General features: G+C 50.1%; 1 protein-coding gene across 1 annotated transcript in view; it reads right to left on the bottom strand.

Annotated features, from left to right (window-relative positions):
* Window positions 1–11,432, bottom strand: part of TBL2 (transducin beta like 2) — a 139,153-nt gene extending 127,721 nt beyond the window's left edge. The window contains exon 1 of the mRNA XM_078679573.1: window positions 11,135–11,432. Within this exon, the coding sequence (XP_078535699.1) occupies window positions 11,135–11,270 (136 nt within the window). The 5' untranslated portion in view covers window positions 11,271–11,432. The remainder of the gene's footprint in view (window positions 1–11,134) is intronic.
* Between the last annotated feature and the right edge of the window lie 3,820 nt (window positions 11,433–15,252).

The following is a 15,252-nucleotide window of genomic DNA, read 5'->3' as shown; positions in this document are numbered from 1 at the left end:
ACGATGCAAACTAGAAAACGCTGCATTTTTACACATGCTCTGGGAATGCCCACTTCTGCACGGGTTTCGGGGTGAGGTAACGACCAAACTAGGTGAAATAACGGATAGGGATATTTAGCGGACCCCGGGATTTTATTTGATACACTGGTTCCCCCATACTGCCCGTAATAAAGTTACCAGTAAAATCATAGACTTGGGGTTAGTCCTAGCTAAGAGAGAAATTATCAGCCATTGGAAGGATGGTTGCTGCACCTAATGCTGCACGGTGGATGCGAGAATTTATAAAGTGGGCTGACTGCGAGGGGATTTTTAGACTACAAATGGCCCAGAGAACCAATGACAAATTGTTGGACACGGCTAGGGCATGGGTGACTATAGTGGAATTGCTCAAGAGTCTGACAGATGACGACACCGGCCGACCCCCCTGGGGGTGGGGAGGGAGTGGGGGAGGGGGAGCCTTGTACTTATAGACTGAAACATCGCCTTTCTTGAGTGAGCAGCTAGGAGGTTGAGCAGCGAGTTCGGCATAGAGGCTCACCCTAGAGTGGTTGTCTGCTTCCTGGTACGGTGGTCCTGAATGTCCTGTAACTACGCATACTTCACAGCTCAGAAGAGAAACGGATAGAGCGACTTGTCTGACGGGGGTAGGTGGTGATTTGTTAACCCATTGACTGTTGGGATAGTTAAGAATACGATCTAGCATGGAGATGTAAGGTTTTGACTCTCTAGGTAGAGATGAAGAGTGCAAATTTCCTGGAAATGTTGTTTTGATGGATGACCTCAGGAGCACTGTCGAAGGCAGAGACACCAACGGAGAAGTAACTCCAAAGACTGTGTAATCATACATGTGCATGGTGTTAAGTACTTCAACATTATATGTATACTGTTTTCTACGAGCATCCATCCGAATGCATCAGTTGTAACTGAATAAAGTCTGTTAACAAAAAAAAACAAGCATTGAAAATGCAATAGGTCTCGCAATAGAAGAGTTTGACATTTTTCGTTTTGCATATGGATGAGTGGCGTTGCGTGTGTGTGTGGCGTTGCGTGTGTGTGTGGCGTTGCGTGTGTGTGTGGCGTTGCGTGTGTGTGTGGCGTTGCGTGTGTGAGTGGCGTTGCGTGGGTGAGTGGCGTTGCGTGGGTGAGTGGCGTTGCGTGGGTGAGTGGCGTTGCGTGGGTGAGTGGCGTTGCGTGGGTGAGTGGCGTTGCGTGGGTGAGTGGCGTTGCGTGTGTGAGTGGCGTTGCGTGTGTGAGTGGCGTTGCGTGTGTGAGTGGCGTTGCGTGTGTGAGTGGCGTTGCGTGGCTGAGTGGCGTTGCGTGGCTGAGTGGCGTTGCGTGGCTGAGTGGCGTTGCGTGGCTGAGTGGCGTTGCGTGGCTGAGTGGCGTTGCGTGGCTGAGTGGCGTTGCGTGGCTGAGTGGCGTTGCGTGTGTGAGTGGCGTTGCGTGTGTGAGTGGCGTTGCGTGTGTGAGTGGCGTTGCGTGTGTGAGTGGCGTTGCGTGTGTGAGTGGCGTTGCGTGTGTGAGTGGCGTTGCATGTGTGAGTGGCGTTGCGTGTGTGAGTGGCGTTGCATGTGTGAGTGGCGTTGCATGTGTGAGTGGCGTTGCATGTGTGAGTGGCGTTGCATGTGTGAGTGGCGTTGCATGTGTGAGTGGCGTTGCATGTGTGAGTGGCGTTGCATGTGTGAGTGGCGTTGCGTGTGTGAGTGGCGTTGCGTGTGTGTGTGGCGTTGCGTGTGTGTGTGGCGTTGCGTGTGTGTGTGGCGTTGCGTGTGTGTGTGGCGTTGCGTGTGTGTGTGGCGTTGCGTGTGTGAGTGGCGTTGCGTGTGTGAGTGGCGTTGCGTGTGTGAGTGGCGTTGCGTGTGTGAGTGGCGTTGCGTGGCTGAGTGGCGTTGCGTGGCTGAGTGGCGTTGCGTGGCTGAGTGGCGTTGCGTGGCTGAGTGGCGTTGCGTGGCTGAGTGGCGTTGCGTGGCTGAGTGGCGTTGCGTGGGTGAGTGGCGTTGCGTGGGTGAGTGGCGTTGCGTGGCTGAGTGGCGTTGCGTGGGTGAGTGGCGTTGCGTGGTTGAGTGGCGTTGCGTGTGTGAGTGGCGTTGCGTGGTTGAGTGGCGTTGCATGTGTGAGTGGCGTTGCATGTGTGAGTGGCGTTGCATGTGTGAGTGGCGTTGCATGTGTGTGTGGCGTTGCATGTGTGTGTGGCGTTGCGTGTGTGTGTGGCGTTGCGTGTGTGGCGTTGCGTTGCGTGAGTGGCGTTGCGTGTGTGAGTGGCGTTGCGTGTGTGAGTGGCGTTGCGTGTGTGAGTGGCGTTGCGTGTGTGAGTGGTGTTGCGTGGGTGAGTGGCGTTGCGTGGGTGAGTGGCGTTGCGTGGGTGAGTGGCGTTGCGTGGGTGAGTGGCGTTGCATGGGTGAGTGGCGTTGCGTGGGTGAGTGAATGGTTAGCTGTTGCTTATGCGACGTATAGCACTTAATACTAAAGTAGGCAGACCTTCTTAGCCTTTGTGAGAATAATAGCAAAATAAAAATAAAAACCAGATCAAGTCAAGGACGCAAACGGCACCATGCTATTGTTTATTTACTCAGATGATATGCATAAAAATGTAACTTGTGAGCACGTTTCTCTAACTCTCCAATAATCCCATTACAACACTTTGTACAAATGAGATTGGGACTCATCCTTCCGAAGTCGAGAAAAATGTGCAACGCTGTGTTGAAGTTAATTTTTTTAATTAACAAAATGCAAATAATGTGGAGAGATTTCAAGTGATTCAGGAATGGGGGCCCTTGTAAAGAGAAAGTACGGCCGGCCTGGGCAGTGATAGGGGAGGAGGGAGGAGAAATGCGAGTCACGGCAGCAGCAGCCTTTGATGTGCCTGCCGGCCGGCCGTGAATAATTAGGGGGTGAGAAATACGCTCGGAGGGCTGCCTTTGATGTGGTAATGCGAGGCAGGCAGGCAGGCGGCTGGTGGCATTGTGCACGCGCTTTTTAGGGCTTGCGCAAGCGCAATGACCTAAAAAGCACATGCACTTGAAGGAATCGCCAGTGGAATCGCCAGTGGATAAACACTGGATAAGCCCCTATAGAGCTTCGCCAGCTATGCGCTGAAGCGCATCAGCAGGCGAGCCCTAAAAAAATCAAAAGGATGGTAAAGAAGGTACCCTCCAGGGCAGAGACAAACATAAGATGAAGGAATGTCGTAATATAAAATGGAAGCAAATGAGACTGACGAGAAAGTCAATCAGTAGTCAACAATGGGCTAAATAAAAGCACACTGATACAATTGGTATTGTGCACAAAAGATCTCCGACAACTGACAGCTAAGCAAGAACAAATATAGTGTGAGCTGACCAGCAGAAAATGGAGATCCTTTGGTATGTGGATTGTTGCCACAGTTGTTTATTCTTTAGTGTTGCTTCGCCACGCTGAAGCAGTAGACTAGTAGCCTCTTTGCTACTAGCACAAGTGTGTTCCCTGCCTGTAAACTTCTGCACAATGTGGGAAAGCACATCTTACTTTAAGGACTTCATTGCTCTAAAGGGAAACTAAAAATGTGACCAGAATAGCTTTCAGCCCGACCCCAAGGATACACACAGCTATGATCCCGAAGGAGACAAGTGAAATGAATAAACTTTCTGACTAGCAGAACTTTCCCAGCAGCACAGAACAATTCACTTTCAACTAAAGTGAAATACGCATACCATGAGAGAATATCACCTCATTCATAGAACAATTTGAACAGAACTTGCAAATGTACTTGCTTTTATCAATTGAAGTTCTTAATATTATAAGTTGAGATATATGGGCAGAAGTCACACTTACTAGTTAAGTGTATACATGACGTGAAGTGGGTGATATTGCTGTGGTGTGGTCAAGTCTGTACCCTTCCTCAGTACTATACCACTAAATATATAAAGATATGGGCAGAAGTCACACTTACTAGTTAAGTGTATACATGACGTGAAGTGGGTGATATTGCTGTGGTGTGGTCAAGTCTGTACCCTTCCTCAGTACTATACCACTAAATATATAAAGAAGTCGGCATGGATATAAACACTACAGCTTCAGAAATCTACTGCAAGGCATTTGGTAATCGAGTTCAGTATAAATTGCCTAAAACAAAATAAAAAGATAAGAAAGACTTTGCAAATTGGGTGATCATTAAGTGAGGTAGACGCCCGCAGCTACTATAACAGACCCCTCAATACCTTATAATTCAATAAATGCCTTGTATTCTCAAACTAATCATTGATATGGAGTTGTTGTAACAAATCATATTTTGATGTTAGGTTGCTGTAGCAGAACGTTTAACAAATTTTAAAATTGGAAAAATATACAAATTGCTATCACAGAGTAAACTAAAAAATGTGCATGTTTTAGGAAACATTACAATTGTTTAGTTTGATCAATCTGTAAGGGAATTGCTGGACATCACTCAGCGATAGCAACTGAGCTGCTATATTTTGACTTAAAAATAATCACTTACTGTATGTAACTCTCCCTTTGCCATAGTTTGCAATGTGATTTGACACCGTAAATCGTTACTTTACTTCCCAGCTCTCTGTCATTTGGAAACCAGGATATCACTTAGCAGCAGCAGTGATCCTCCTACTATGTTCCACTTAATAAATAAGAAAGGTAAACTGAATCTGGCACAGGACTATGGGGATTCACCCCTTATAACAACATTAGGCCAAAAAACGGAACTGATGGATCTTGGAGCAAGAAAGTGGCATGCAAACCTTGGTGGCCTACAGCAGTTCAAAAGAGGCACTTCAGCCCATATTTTACGGACTTCAAGCACTCCAATGGAACTTTACACTTGGACAATGCCCCGGTTACTTACCGGTAATCTTCATTACTCCGAGTCCATGTCTTCCTCGCCACAGTAAAATACATATGAGCCTCCGGCTCCACACAGAACTCCAAGTAAATTAAAAGAGCAGCGCTCTAGTCTCCCCTCCCTCCTCCAATATGGCCCCAGAGGCTTCCTCCAATCACATAAAAGGACACATAACAAGCAGCCCAGCTTGAAAAAACCAAGCCGCAGACATGAAGCCACCACCAGGGCCGGGAGGGAAGGGAAACTATACTGTGGCGAGGAAGACATGGACTCGGAGTAATGAAGATTACCGGTAAGTAACCGGGGCATTACCTCCTCGTCCTGTCTTCCTCGCCACAGTAAAATACATATGAGCCGATACCAAAGCAATCAGCTTCATGTAAGGAAAACAAACCACATCATCAGTGCAGCGAAACACATGTTTAATAAACAGAGGCCAACAACCCAAAAAATGGACAACCTCTTAAGGCACCCCAGCAGTCAAAACAGAAGAGGCAAACGAAACAGAACCCCCACCCCCAATCTGGAGGCGGTAATGGGACATGAAGGTATGCGGAGAAGACCACGTAGCAGCCCTGCAAACATCCTCCATAGACACCCCTTTGAAAGAAGCCCAGGATACAGCAACCGACCTGGTGGAACGACCCTGAATAGGAAGAGACGGAACCACCGAGACCGAAGCATAAGCCAAAAGAATGGCTTCCTTAATCCACCGACTGATCGTGGACAGGGAGGGCTTCATACCCCGACGCGACAAACCATAATTAACAAACAAGCAGTCAACCTTACAAAAGGGAGAAGTGCGAGATATGTAAATCAGCAAGGCACGCCGAACATCCAAGAGGTGCAAAAGGGACTCTTCAGCCGAGGAGGGATCAGGACACAGAACCGGAAGAACCACCTCGGCAGACCGGTGAAAAAAAGAATTCACTTTAGGAACAAAAGTGGGATGAGGGCGCAAGACCACACGGTCCGCCAAAACCAACAAAAACGGGGCAGAACGAAGGAAAGCCCCCAACTCCCCCACACGCCTGGCAGAGGCAATCGCCACCAGAAACACCACCTTGAGAGTCAAAAACTTCAGGTCCACAGACTCCAAAGGCTCGAAAGGAGCCAATTGCAAGGAACGCAAAACCAAAGGAAGGTCCCAAGGAGGAGGACACATGATAGGACGTGGTCGCTGGAAAGAAAGAGACTTAAAAAGTCGAGCAACCAACGGATAAATGGAAACCAAAGGCAGGACATGAAAAGCCCGAATGGCGGCCCACTGAGCCCGAAGGGTCGAAATGGCCAATCCCAACACAAACCCATCGTTCAGAAAGTCCAGAATGCGAGCCGGATCCAAAGAAACCAACGTCAGCCCATGAACAACACACCAAGAAGCAAAATGATCCCAATGCTTGGCGTAAGACTTAAGCGTAGAAGGCCTCCGGGACTGTTGAATGACACCAGCCACAGCCACCGAACAACCCTCACGTATCAGAGACTCCCTCTCAAGAGCCAGGCCCGCAGACCCAGGGAACGGAACACAGGCAGAGGAAGAAGAGGACCCATCAGAGGGTACGGCACGAACGGCAAGGGCCACCCCGGAGACACAGCCAATTCCTTCAGAAGGGGAAACCAAGGGCGCCGCCGCCAACAAGGAGCAATCAGAAGCACCAACGACCCCTCCCTCTTGATCTTCTGTAACAGCTGGAAGCAGGGGAACAGGGGGAAATGCATACAGCAGACCCTCCGGCCAAGGGAACGAAAGGGCGTCCACCCTCCAGGCATCCTGGCAAGGCATAATCGTGCAAAAACAACGGGTCTGGGCATTGTCCCGGGAGGCAAACAGGTCCACAATCGGACAACCAAACATCACCCGCAACCTCCTGAACATCCACCTCGTGAGAGACAAGGACCCCATGGAAGGAAACACCCGGCTCAGACAATCCGCCACAGTGTTCTCCGCACCAGGCAGGTAGATGGCAGACAGGGACTCCAGATGCACCTCCGCCCAAGAACCAATCCGACGAGCCAGGCAACTGAGGGAGCGAACCCTGCACCCCCCTTGATGGTTCACATAAGACATCACAACCTGATTGTCCGTCCGGATCTGCACGTGGTGACCCCGAACAAGATCCGAGAAGTCCAACAGACCCAGAAGGACGGCCTTCAGTTCCTTGTAGTTGGAGGAACACGACAAAACCGACTGAGGCCAAATCCCTTGAGTCGCCGAAACTCCTAGAGTAGCACCCCATCCCTGCAGGCTGGCATCGGTAGTGACCACGCGGGTGGGAACAATCAGAAAAGGGCGGCCCTTGGACAGATGACCCACGTCCAACCACCAACCCAGGACCACCCGAACCTCCACCGACATAGGAACCAGAACATCCATATCGAGGGAACAGGGGTCCCAATGCGATAAAATGTGGGACACCACCGGGTACATATGGAGGCGAGCCCACGGCACCGTCAACAAGGAAGCCGACATCAGACCCTGAACTCGCAACCACAGGCTCACAGGATGAGAAACCCCCACCAACAGGGAACGAACAGCAGACATCAGGGACAAAACACGGGGAGGGGGCAGGAACACCATCCCCAACTGAGTCTTGAACAGAGCCCCAATGAAAGTCAATTCTTGAGCTGGAACCAGGGAGGACTTCGGTACATTCACGAGGAACCCATGATGCTCCAGGACATGGCACACCTTCTGGACATGCAACTCCGCCTTAGGAAGAGAAGAAGCAGAAATTAGAATGTCGTCCAGATAAGGAAAAACACTAACTCCCTCTCCATGCAAATGTCCAATAAGAGGAGCCAGAACCTTAGTAAAGATCCGGGGAGCAGAGCAGAGCCCAAAAGGCAATACCTGGAATTGGTAATGAAGACCTTGCACACAAAACCGGAAAAACTTCCGAAAGTCTGGATGAAGAGGAACACGAAGGTAAGCATCCTTCAGGTCCAGCGATGCAAGGAAATCCCCTTGAGAGATCAGAGGAAGGATCAAGGGAAGGGAAACCATCTTGAACCGTTGGTGAGGGATGAAAGTATTCACCCACTTCAGGTCCATCACCGGCCGAAGATCCCCGGTGCGCTTGGACACTAGGAAAAGTATCGAATACACCCCTTGCCCCAACTGATCGCTGGGCACCGGAACGATCGCCTTCTTGACCAACAGGGACGCAATGCCGTCCAAAAGCGCCAATCGTTTCACCGGATCTCTCGGGCAAGGAGTGGCCCTGAAACAGTCTGGGGGTGTCTGGGCAAATCCAATGCGCAAACCCTCCGAGATCACCTGAAGCACCCATTGGTCCGACACAGTCGCCCGCCAAGAGTCCAGGAAGCAAGTGAGCCGACCCCCAACCGGACCCACACCAGGAGCGATCCAGTCATGATTTGGAAGCGGGAGCGGAGGAGGCAGAAGCTCCGGGACTTATCAAAGGAGGGAGCACCCCGGCCACGCCCCCGTCCACGAAAGGGCTGACCTGCCCGACCCCTCTTCGAGGTACCAAAAGACCGCTGAGAACCAAAGGCACGGAACCTGCCAGGACGGTCAGGAGCAAGCAGTTTACGGTCCTCCGCCGTCTTCTTCACCATGTCGTCAAGAGAGGAACCAAAAAGTTTAACCCCCGAAAAAGGGATTTTCATAAGCAAGTTTTTCTGGGCAGCATCAGCCTTCCAGTGCGTTTCACAGCACCATCCACCTTACGGTCAACCGGGTCAGCAGGAGAAGAGTCCTCCGAGACAAAGGATCCATGCGAAGACATGCTCGCCAACAAAGAGTCAACCTTCACGGAGGCAGGGTATTTCACCCCAAAATCCTGAAGAGGGTACCTCTTACTCAAGAAACGAGGAAAGGAACCTTTGTCCACATCCTTCCATTCATTCTCCAGGACCATCAAAACAGAGGAATGGAGAGGCAAAGAATCAGGTTCAGGACGACGATATTGCGAAAACAGATCGTCCTCCAGAGGCAGCACGGAAGCAGGGAACACCAAGTTTTCGCGAATGTGACCCAGCACCTCCTTCAGGTCGGCACCTTGTACAAAGCGACCCCTGACATCAACCGCCTCTTCATTCTCAGAATCAGCATCAGCAGCAGCGCCATCAACCCTCGCCTTTTTAGGAGGAGGGACAGGCACATGACCCTGCAAAGCAGCAGAAACAGCAGTATTAATCATCTGCTGCAAAAGTTCCATAGAGGGAACATGCACCCCCGAACCGGAAGCCACGTCCAAAGGAGCAGGATCACCCATGCCAGATGAAAGATCCATGAAAGCCAGCCTCGTGTAAGAAAAACAAACACAGGCAAAAACGAAGAACAGGCCCGGTAAAGTAGGACCCCAGGTTGCTAAGCAACCCAACCAACTCCACCTGGACCGAAGCCGAAGGCCACAAAAGCAGCCGGAAGAGCCGCGCGCCGCAGTAGAAACGAGGCATAGACTGCAGCGCGCCGAGCCCAATGAACCCCATAATGCGGCTCCCGCTCCGCAGGAAACACGAAGAGGCATGAAACACGCCGGCGCGGAGACCGGCATCAGGTAAGCCCGCAGACCGGTAAAATTCAACTGTAGCACCCGGCTCCCAGAGAACACGCACCCGGCCGTGCAACGTCCGCTCAGCAGGACGCGCGGCCGGGAACGAAAAAACGGCATACAGGACACAAGGCGTCCCGCCCAATTATAACCAACACCAGCCGTATACAGAGAAGCCACTCCAGTCCGCTTAAGCAGGACGCGAGGCAACCAGGCAGAAGAAGGGGGAAACAAGACAATCAGCAAAACGAAGGCAAAGTAAATGACAAATTAACGCATGCAAATACCAACAAACATCCCCCAACTAGATACCACAGGGCAAGGGGAACCGCTAAAGCAGGAACCCCGGCCCACTCACCTGACCAGCAGGGAAAACACAGCACTCGGAGAAGTGCAGAAAAAAAGAACAGGCTGGGCTGCTTGTTATGTGTCCTTTTATGTGATTGGAGGAAGCCTCTGGGGCCATATTGGAGGAGGGAGGGGAGACTAGAGCGCTGCTCTTTTAATTTACTTGGAGTTCTGTGTGGAGCCGGAGGCTCATATGTATTTTACTGTGGCGAGGAAGACAGGACGAGGAGGTAATGGGCTTACTATACCAGTACACTAGCTTTCCTCCTCTTCCTTTACTTAAAAAACTCTTCAGTCTCAAACATCTCTGCATCTATCTACTAACTAGTACACCAGAGTCAACACAATGAACTTTGAACAAGGATAAACGGCGCCTGTTACAGCAGTTATGATTCTCATAAAAATGAATCCTCGGCTCGCAAAAGCAAGTACTGCAGTGTACAATGAAGTGTTTAAAGGCTGTGCAAATTGTAATCAAGTTTTGGTATGCAGATTATGTCTACATCGACCTTTCCCGTACTTAGATGACAAACATACCAATACCCGTTTCGCCCCAAAAAGGAAAGAGGCGAACGCTTAGCGTGAAAACGACAGCCAGCCCTCAACAAATGCACGCATCTAAGCTGCAATTAGCCACCAAATTCACACAAAAGCAAGGAATCTCCCATACTTTAAAAAAAAACTAACTTGTACTCATTTATAAGCACTGGGTTCAAACTTTCGCAATAAACCAAGATTGACAAAGACATGAAGGCTAGGACTCAAATAAATGGCAAATACTTTACTCTGTAATAACTGCAGTTTTCGATTTATTTTAATAAGGTAACCAAGAACTGTTTATTAAGAGGGTGCTGTTTACAAGCTTCTGAAGCCCGCCCTCAGATCTCATTAAATTAACTTTTCGAGAAGAAAAATATGTAACTCGCAAAATATCGGGACACGCAGAATATAATACACAGGTGACCTATTTTTAATGAAGTTAATAACACCCCATTCCCTTTCACACACATAGGGTCAAGCTATATTAGGTAATGCCCATTGTGTGTACTTGAGGTTGTGCGTGCCAGGCAAACCAAATGTTTTACATTACTTCCGCTTTGTAACGTGCAGCGTCGGCTAGCCATATATAAAGGCTATGGTTAACCAAGTATCCCTTAAGGTACTCAGTGTAAGGCTTCAGTGCCCTTTGATCCGCGTGCTGATGGAACAGAACAATGTTCAAAATCCATTTTTCAATGCACACGTTGCAGACTCTGGAAATCCCTGCGGTACCGTCGACAAGCGCCTGGCGGCACTGTGGTCTTGCCCTACAGTTAAGTTGACTTCAGCTAACACTCTGTAGAGCGTCGCTCGGCCAGTGCCATAGATTTGCACGCAGAGTGTAGCGCGCCGCTGTCGCCTGCTTCCGCTTTGCCTTAGGAATGATGATGCTTACTCTCTGTGCCGCCCGCGCCGGTCATCTGCTCATCTCCCTGCGTCTTTCTGCCGCCAGCGGTCACCAACGCCAGCAGCGCCGCTAGCACCAAGAGTCCGAGCAGGACCGACACAACTACGAGCGCCGCCCCCTCCATGTTCTTTCTGTGCGTGAAGCCAGGCTCTTCCGCCACGTTACTACACGGGAGGGAGGGGACGAGGGGCGCGCGCCCGCTTTGATGTTGCTGTGCGCGCGCACGCCTTCTGTGTTTCTTTCCTAGACACTAGACCGCGCCTGGAGTTTTTGTAGTGGGAGTTACGAGAGGCGCGGCTCACAAGATCGCATTATTTATTTTTACTCATTATCTCAGTAAGCTCCGCCTCTTCGGCTGTATTAATTCAAATGTATTTTCACAAAGGCACGGTATCTTGTGACCAGCACTCCAAACTCTGAAGAATCTTCAATGTATGCATTAATAAAATATGTTAACAGTAACACCGTTGGCCTTTTTATGTCTATTTTTTTCATCCACGTCTGTTCCAAAAATCACCGGGAGAAGCATTTGTAGTATTGCAGTATGGAAATCGGTTTTGTGAGGAGAACTCTGCACTGCGAATGTGTCTGAAATATTGCAACTACGTGTTATCTTGTGTAGAATAAAATCCACCACTTTCCTTAACGGTTATTAGTGGAGAACCATTCGATGTTAACTATTCAAATACATCTCGAATCGGATACTGTTCAGGTACTTTTCATCAAATACAACATTTGCTTGCAAATAGTCACCGTAGGCAGTCACTCTGAATAGCTTTGCAACCCATCGTTTTTTTAGGTCTCGTATAGGGCAGCGCATGCGCTGCCTCTACATGGCATCAAGTAATCAGTATATTGGGTGAAGCTCCGCCTATTGCCGGGTCATGTCTGTTGCTGCTTGCCATTTGTTTAAGTTTAGCAGAGCTCCAGTTAGCTTGGCTTTCACTGGCTGATGATGGGATACTGACTTCTGCGTTGTCCGGAAGCAGCGGCTCCTAACTACTGTTTTCGTCCGCAATGCCGCACTACTCCTTTAACCATAACAAATGCTTGTTTTGTAAGTTGTGCAACCTGGAACGCGCTCATGTGCAACTTTATTGTTATTCCTAGCCGCGCATTCAAACGGAACAGTTAAGCTCTTTATTCAGAGCCTTTCTGACATATCGGCTCCATGTTTTCCTTGCTCTCCATCGAGGCGGGGAGGCATTCTATCGGCAAAGCACATGACCATGCAGCAGCTAGGTCCGACCCCAGGTATCAACGGGGAAGATGGACGTCCGTGTTGGCCCCATGTCTCTGGTGCAGGCACACTCTTAACATGGCTGCTGTTCGTGCATCTGATGTGCTTGTTACAATGCTCGTTGTGACCACCTTGTAACCTGCTATATCTGCTACCATTGCTACTCTAATGAGGTCCTGCCTCTAACATTTGTATACCACCTTTTTGGGTCTGTGCCTTAAACCGGACTGCATGCCGTTTTTTCTTTAATCAACACGGCGCCCACTTATCTGCTGGGTGCTACCATGGAGCCTGCTGTGCCCATCACTAACCTCTAACTAACACTTCTGGTGAAGCTTGCTTTCCCGCTGGGGGGATTTCACTACACCTCCTAAGAGACTGCGGGGGAGAAACGCTGGGTAAATGTCGGCGGCTTCAGCAGGCTTGTGCTGTATTTTCTAACACTTCTGGTGAAGCTTGCCTTCCCGCTGCCTGTATTTCACTACACCTCCTAAAAGGCTGCGGGGGAGAAATGGCGGGAACATGTCAGCCGCTTCAGCAGGCTCGTGCTGGATTTTATTTAATCAACACGGCGCCTACTTATCTGCCGGGTGCTACCATGGAGCCTGCCGTGCCCATCACTAACCTCTAACTAACATTTAAGTGGCACGCTTTATGCTCTGTTCGTGTTTTTTAGCTTGGCGCCCGTCTCTGTCATGACTCTTCACCCCCACCAACCTGCGGTTGCTGCGCTTCCTCTACTTTTCTCCCCTTTCTCAGCAGAGCGTCTACATGCCTTCTTTTTTAAAGCAATTTCTTTTTTTTTTTTTTAGTTACGGAGTGTGTGTTTACAGGACAGTGCAGGAGCCCATGCCGCTGACAGGGCAGAGTGGGCGGCCCCGACACTGTCCATGCTGAGGGTCCCACTTCTCTGGTGGTAGGACAGCATTGGTAGCTCAGGGGACTCACCCTTGCAGGCTCCATAAGTGCTGCAGCGGCTGCGCAGACACAGCCTCCTTCCTCGCTACCTGCTGAGTTGGGGCTTCGCTCTCTCCCGCTGTAGCTACCATGGAGCATGCCGCGCCCATTACTCAGCTCTAAGTAACACCTCAGCTCAGTGCAAATTGTTTGTCGCTATTGCCTTCCCTCACGTTCTCCATGTTCCTTTTACTTTCTACTGGCCCTCTCCATGTTGCTTTAATATTAATCCCCCGCCCAATCCCATATTGCTATGCAGCAGCTCACGTGACACTGGTTTCAGGAAAGTGCAAATCAATTCTATTAAATAATATTTAGCTATAGTTGTTCTGTTACACAAGGACACATTCATTTTTGTAGCCACATGAGATAAAGTGATTTGCCCAGAATCGCAGGGCGTTAAGCCAACGGCAAGACCCCAATGTGGTTCCCGAATTACAATTTTGGCAGAGCGGGCCGCTCTGAGGTTGTGCCACATCCTGTCCCCCAATGGAATGTGCCTTCCTCGGCTGCCACATGTGAAGTGAGGGGTTTCAAGTGCGGGAAGGAGGGCTTGGTAGCGAGGTGCTGAATTTGCCCTTCTGATGATGGGATACTGACTTCTGCGTTGTCCGTAAGCAGCGGCGCCTAACTACTGTTTTTGTCCGCAATGCCGCACTACTCCTTTAACCATAACAAATGCTTGTTTTGTAAGTTGTGCAACCTGGAACGCGCTCATGTGCAACTTTATTGTTATTCCTAGCTCGCGCATTCAAACGTAACAGTTAAGCACTTTATTCAGACCCTTTCTGACATATCGGCTCCATGTTTTCCTTGCTCTCCATCGAGGCGGGGAGGCATTCTATCGGCAAAGCACATGACCATGCAGCAGCTAGGTCCGACCCCAGGTATCAACGGGGAAGATGGATGCCCGCGTTGGCCCCGTGTCTCTGGTGCAGGCACACTCTTAACATGGCTGCTGTTCGTGCATCTGATGTGCTTGTTACAATGCTCGTTGTGACCACCTTGTAACCTGCTATATCTGCTACCGTTGCTATTTTAATGAGGTCCTGCCTCTAACATTTGTATACCACCTTTTTGGGTCTGTGCCTTAAACCGGACTGCATGCCGTTTTTTCTTTAATCAACACGGCGCCCACTTATCTGCTGGGTGCTACCATGGAGCCTGCTGTGCCCATCACTAACCTCTAACTAACACTTCTGGTGAAGCTTGCCTTCCCGCTGGGGGGATTTCACTACACCTCCTAAGAGGCTGCGGGGGAGAAACGCCGGGTACATGTCGGCGGCTTCAGCAGGCTTGTGCTGTATTTTCTAACACTTCTGGTGAAGCTTGCCTTCCCACTGCCTGTATTTCACTACACCTCCTAAGAGGCTGCGGGGGAGAAATGCCGGGAACATGTCAGCCGCTTCAGCAGGCTCGTGCTGGATTTTCTTTAATCAACACGGCGCCCACTTATCTGCCGGGTGCTACCATGGAGCCTGCCGTGCCCATCACTAACCTCTAACTAACACTTCAGTGGCATGCTTTATGCTCGGTTCGTGTTTTTTAGCTTGACGCCCGTCTCTGTCATGACTCTTCACCCCCACCAACCTGCGGTTGCTGCGCTTCCTCTACTTTTCTTCCCTTCCTCAGCAGAGCGTCTACATGCCTTCTTTTTTAAAGCAATTTTTTTTTTACAGTGTGTGTGTTTACAGGGCAGTGCAGGAGCCCATGCCGCTGACAGGGCAGAGTGGGCGGCCCCCGAAACTGTCCATGCTGAGGGTCCCACTTCTCTGGTGGTAGGACAACATTGGTAGCTCAGGGGACTCACCCTTGCAGGCTCCATAAGTGCTGCAGCGGCTGCGCAGACACAGCCTCCTTCCTGGCTACCTGCTGGGTTGAGGCTTCGCTCTCTCCCGCTGTAGCTACC

Source organism: Lissotriton helveticus, chromosome 3_1 (assembly GCF_964261635.1).
Source record: "Lissotriton helveticus chromosome 3_1, aLisHel1.1, whole genome shotgun sequence".
NCBI lineage: Eukaryota > Metazoa > Chordata > Amphibia > Caudata > Salamandridae > Lissotriton > Lissotriton helveticus.
The sequence above is the reverse complement of the archived record's forward strand: the minus strand, read 5'-3'. Positions and strand labels throughout refer to the sequence as shown.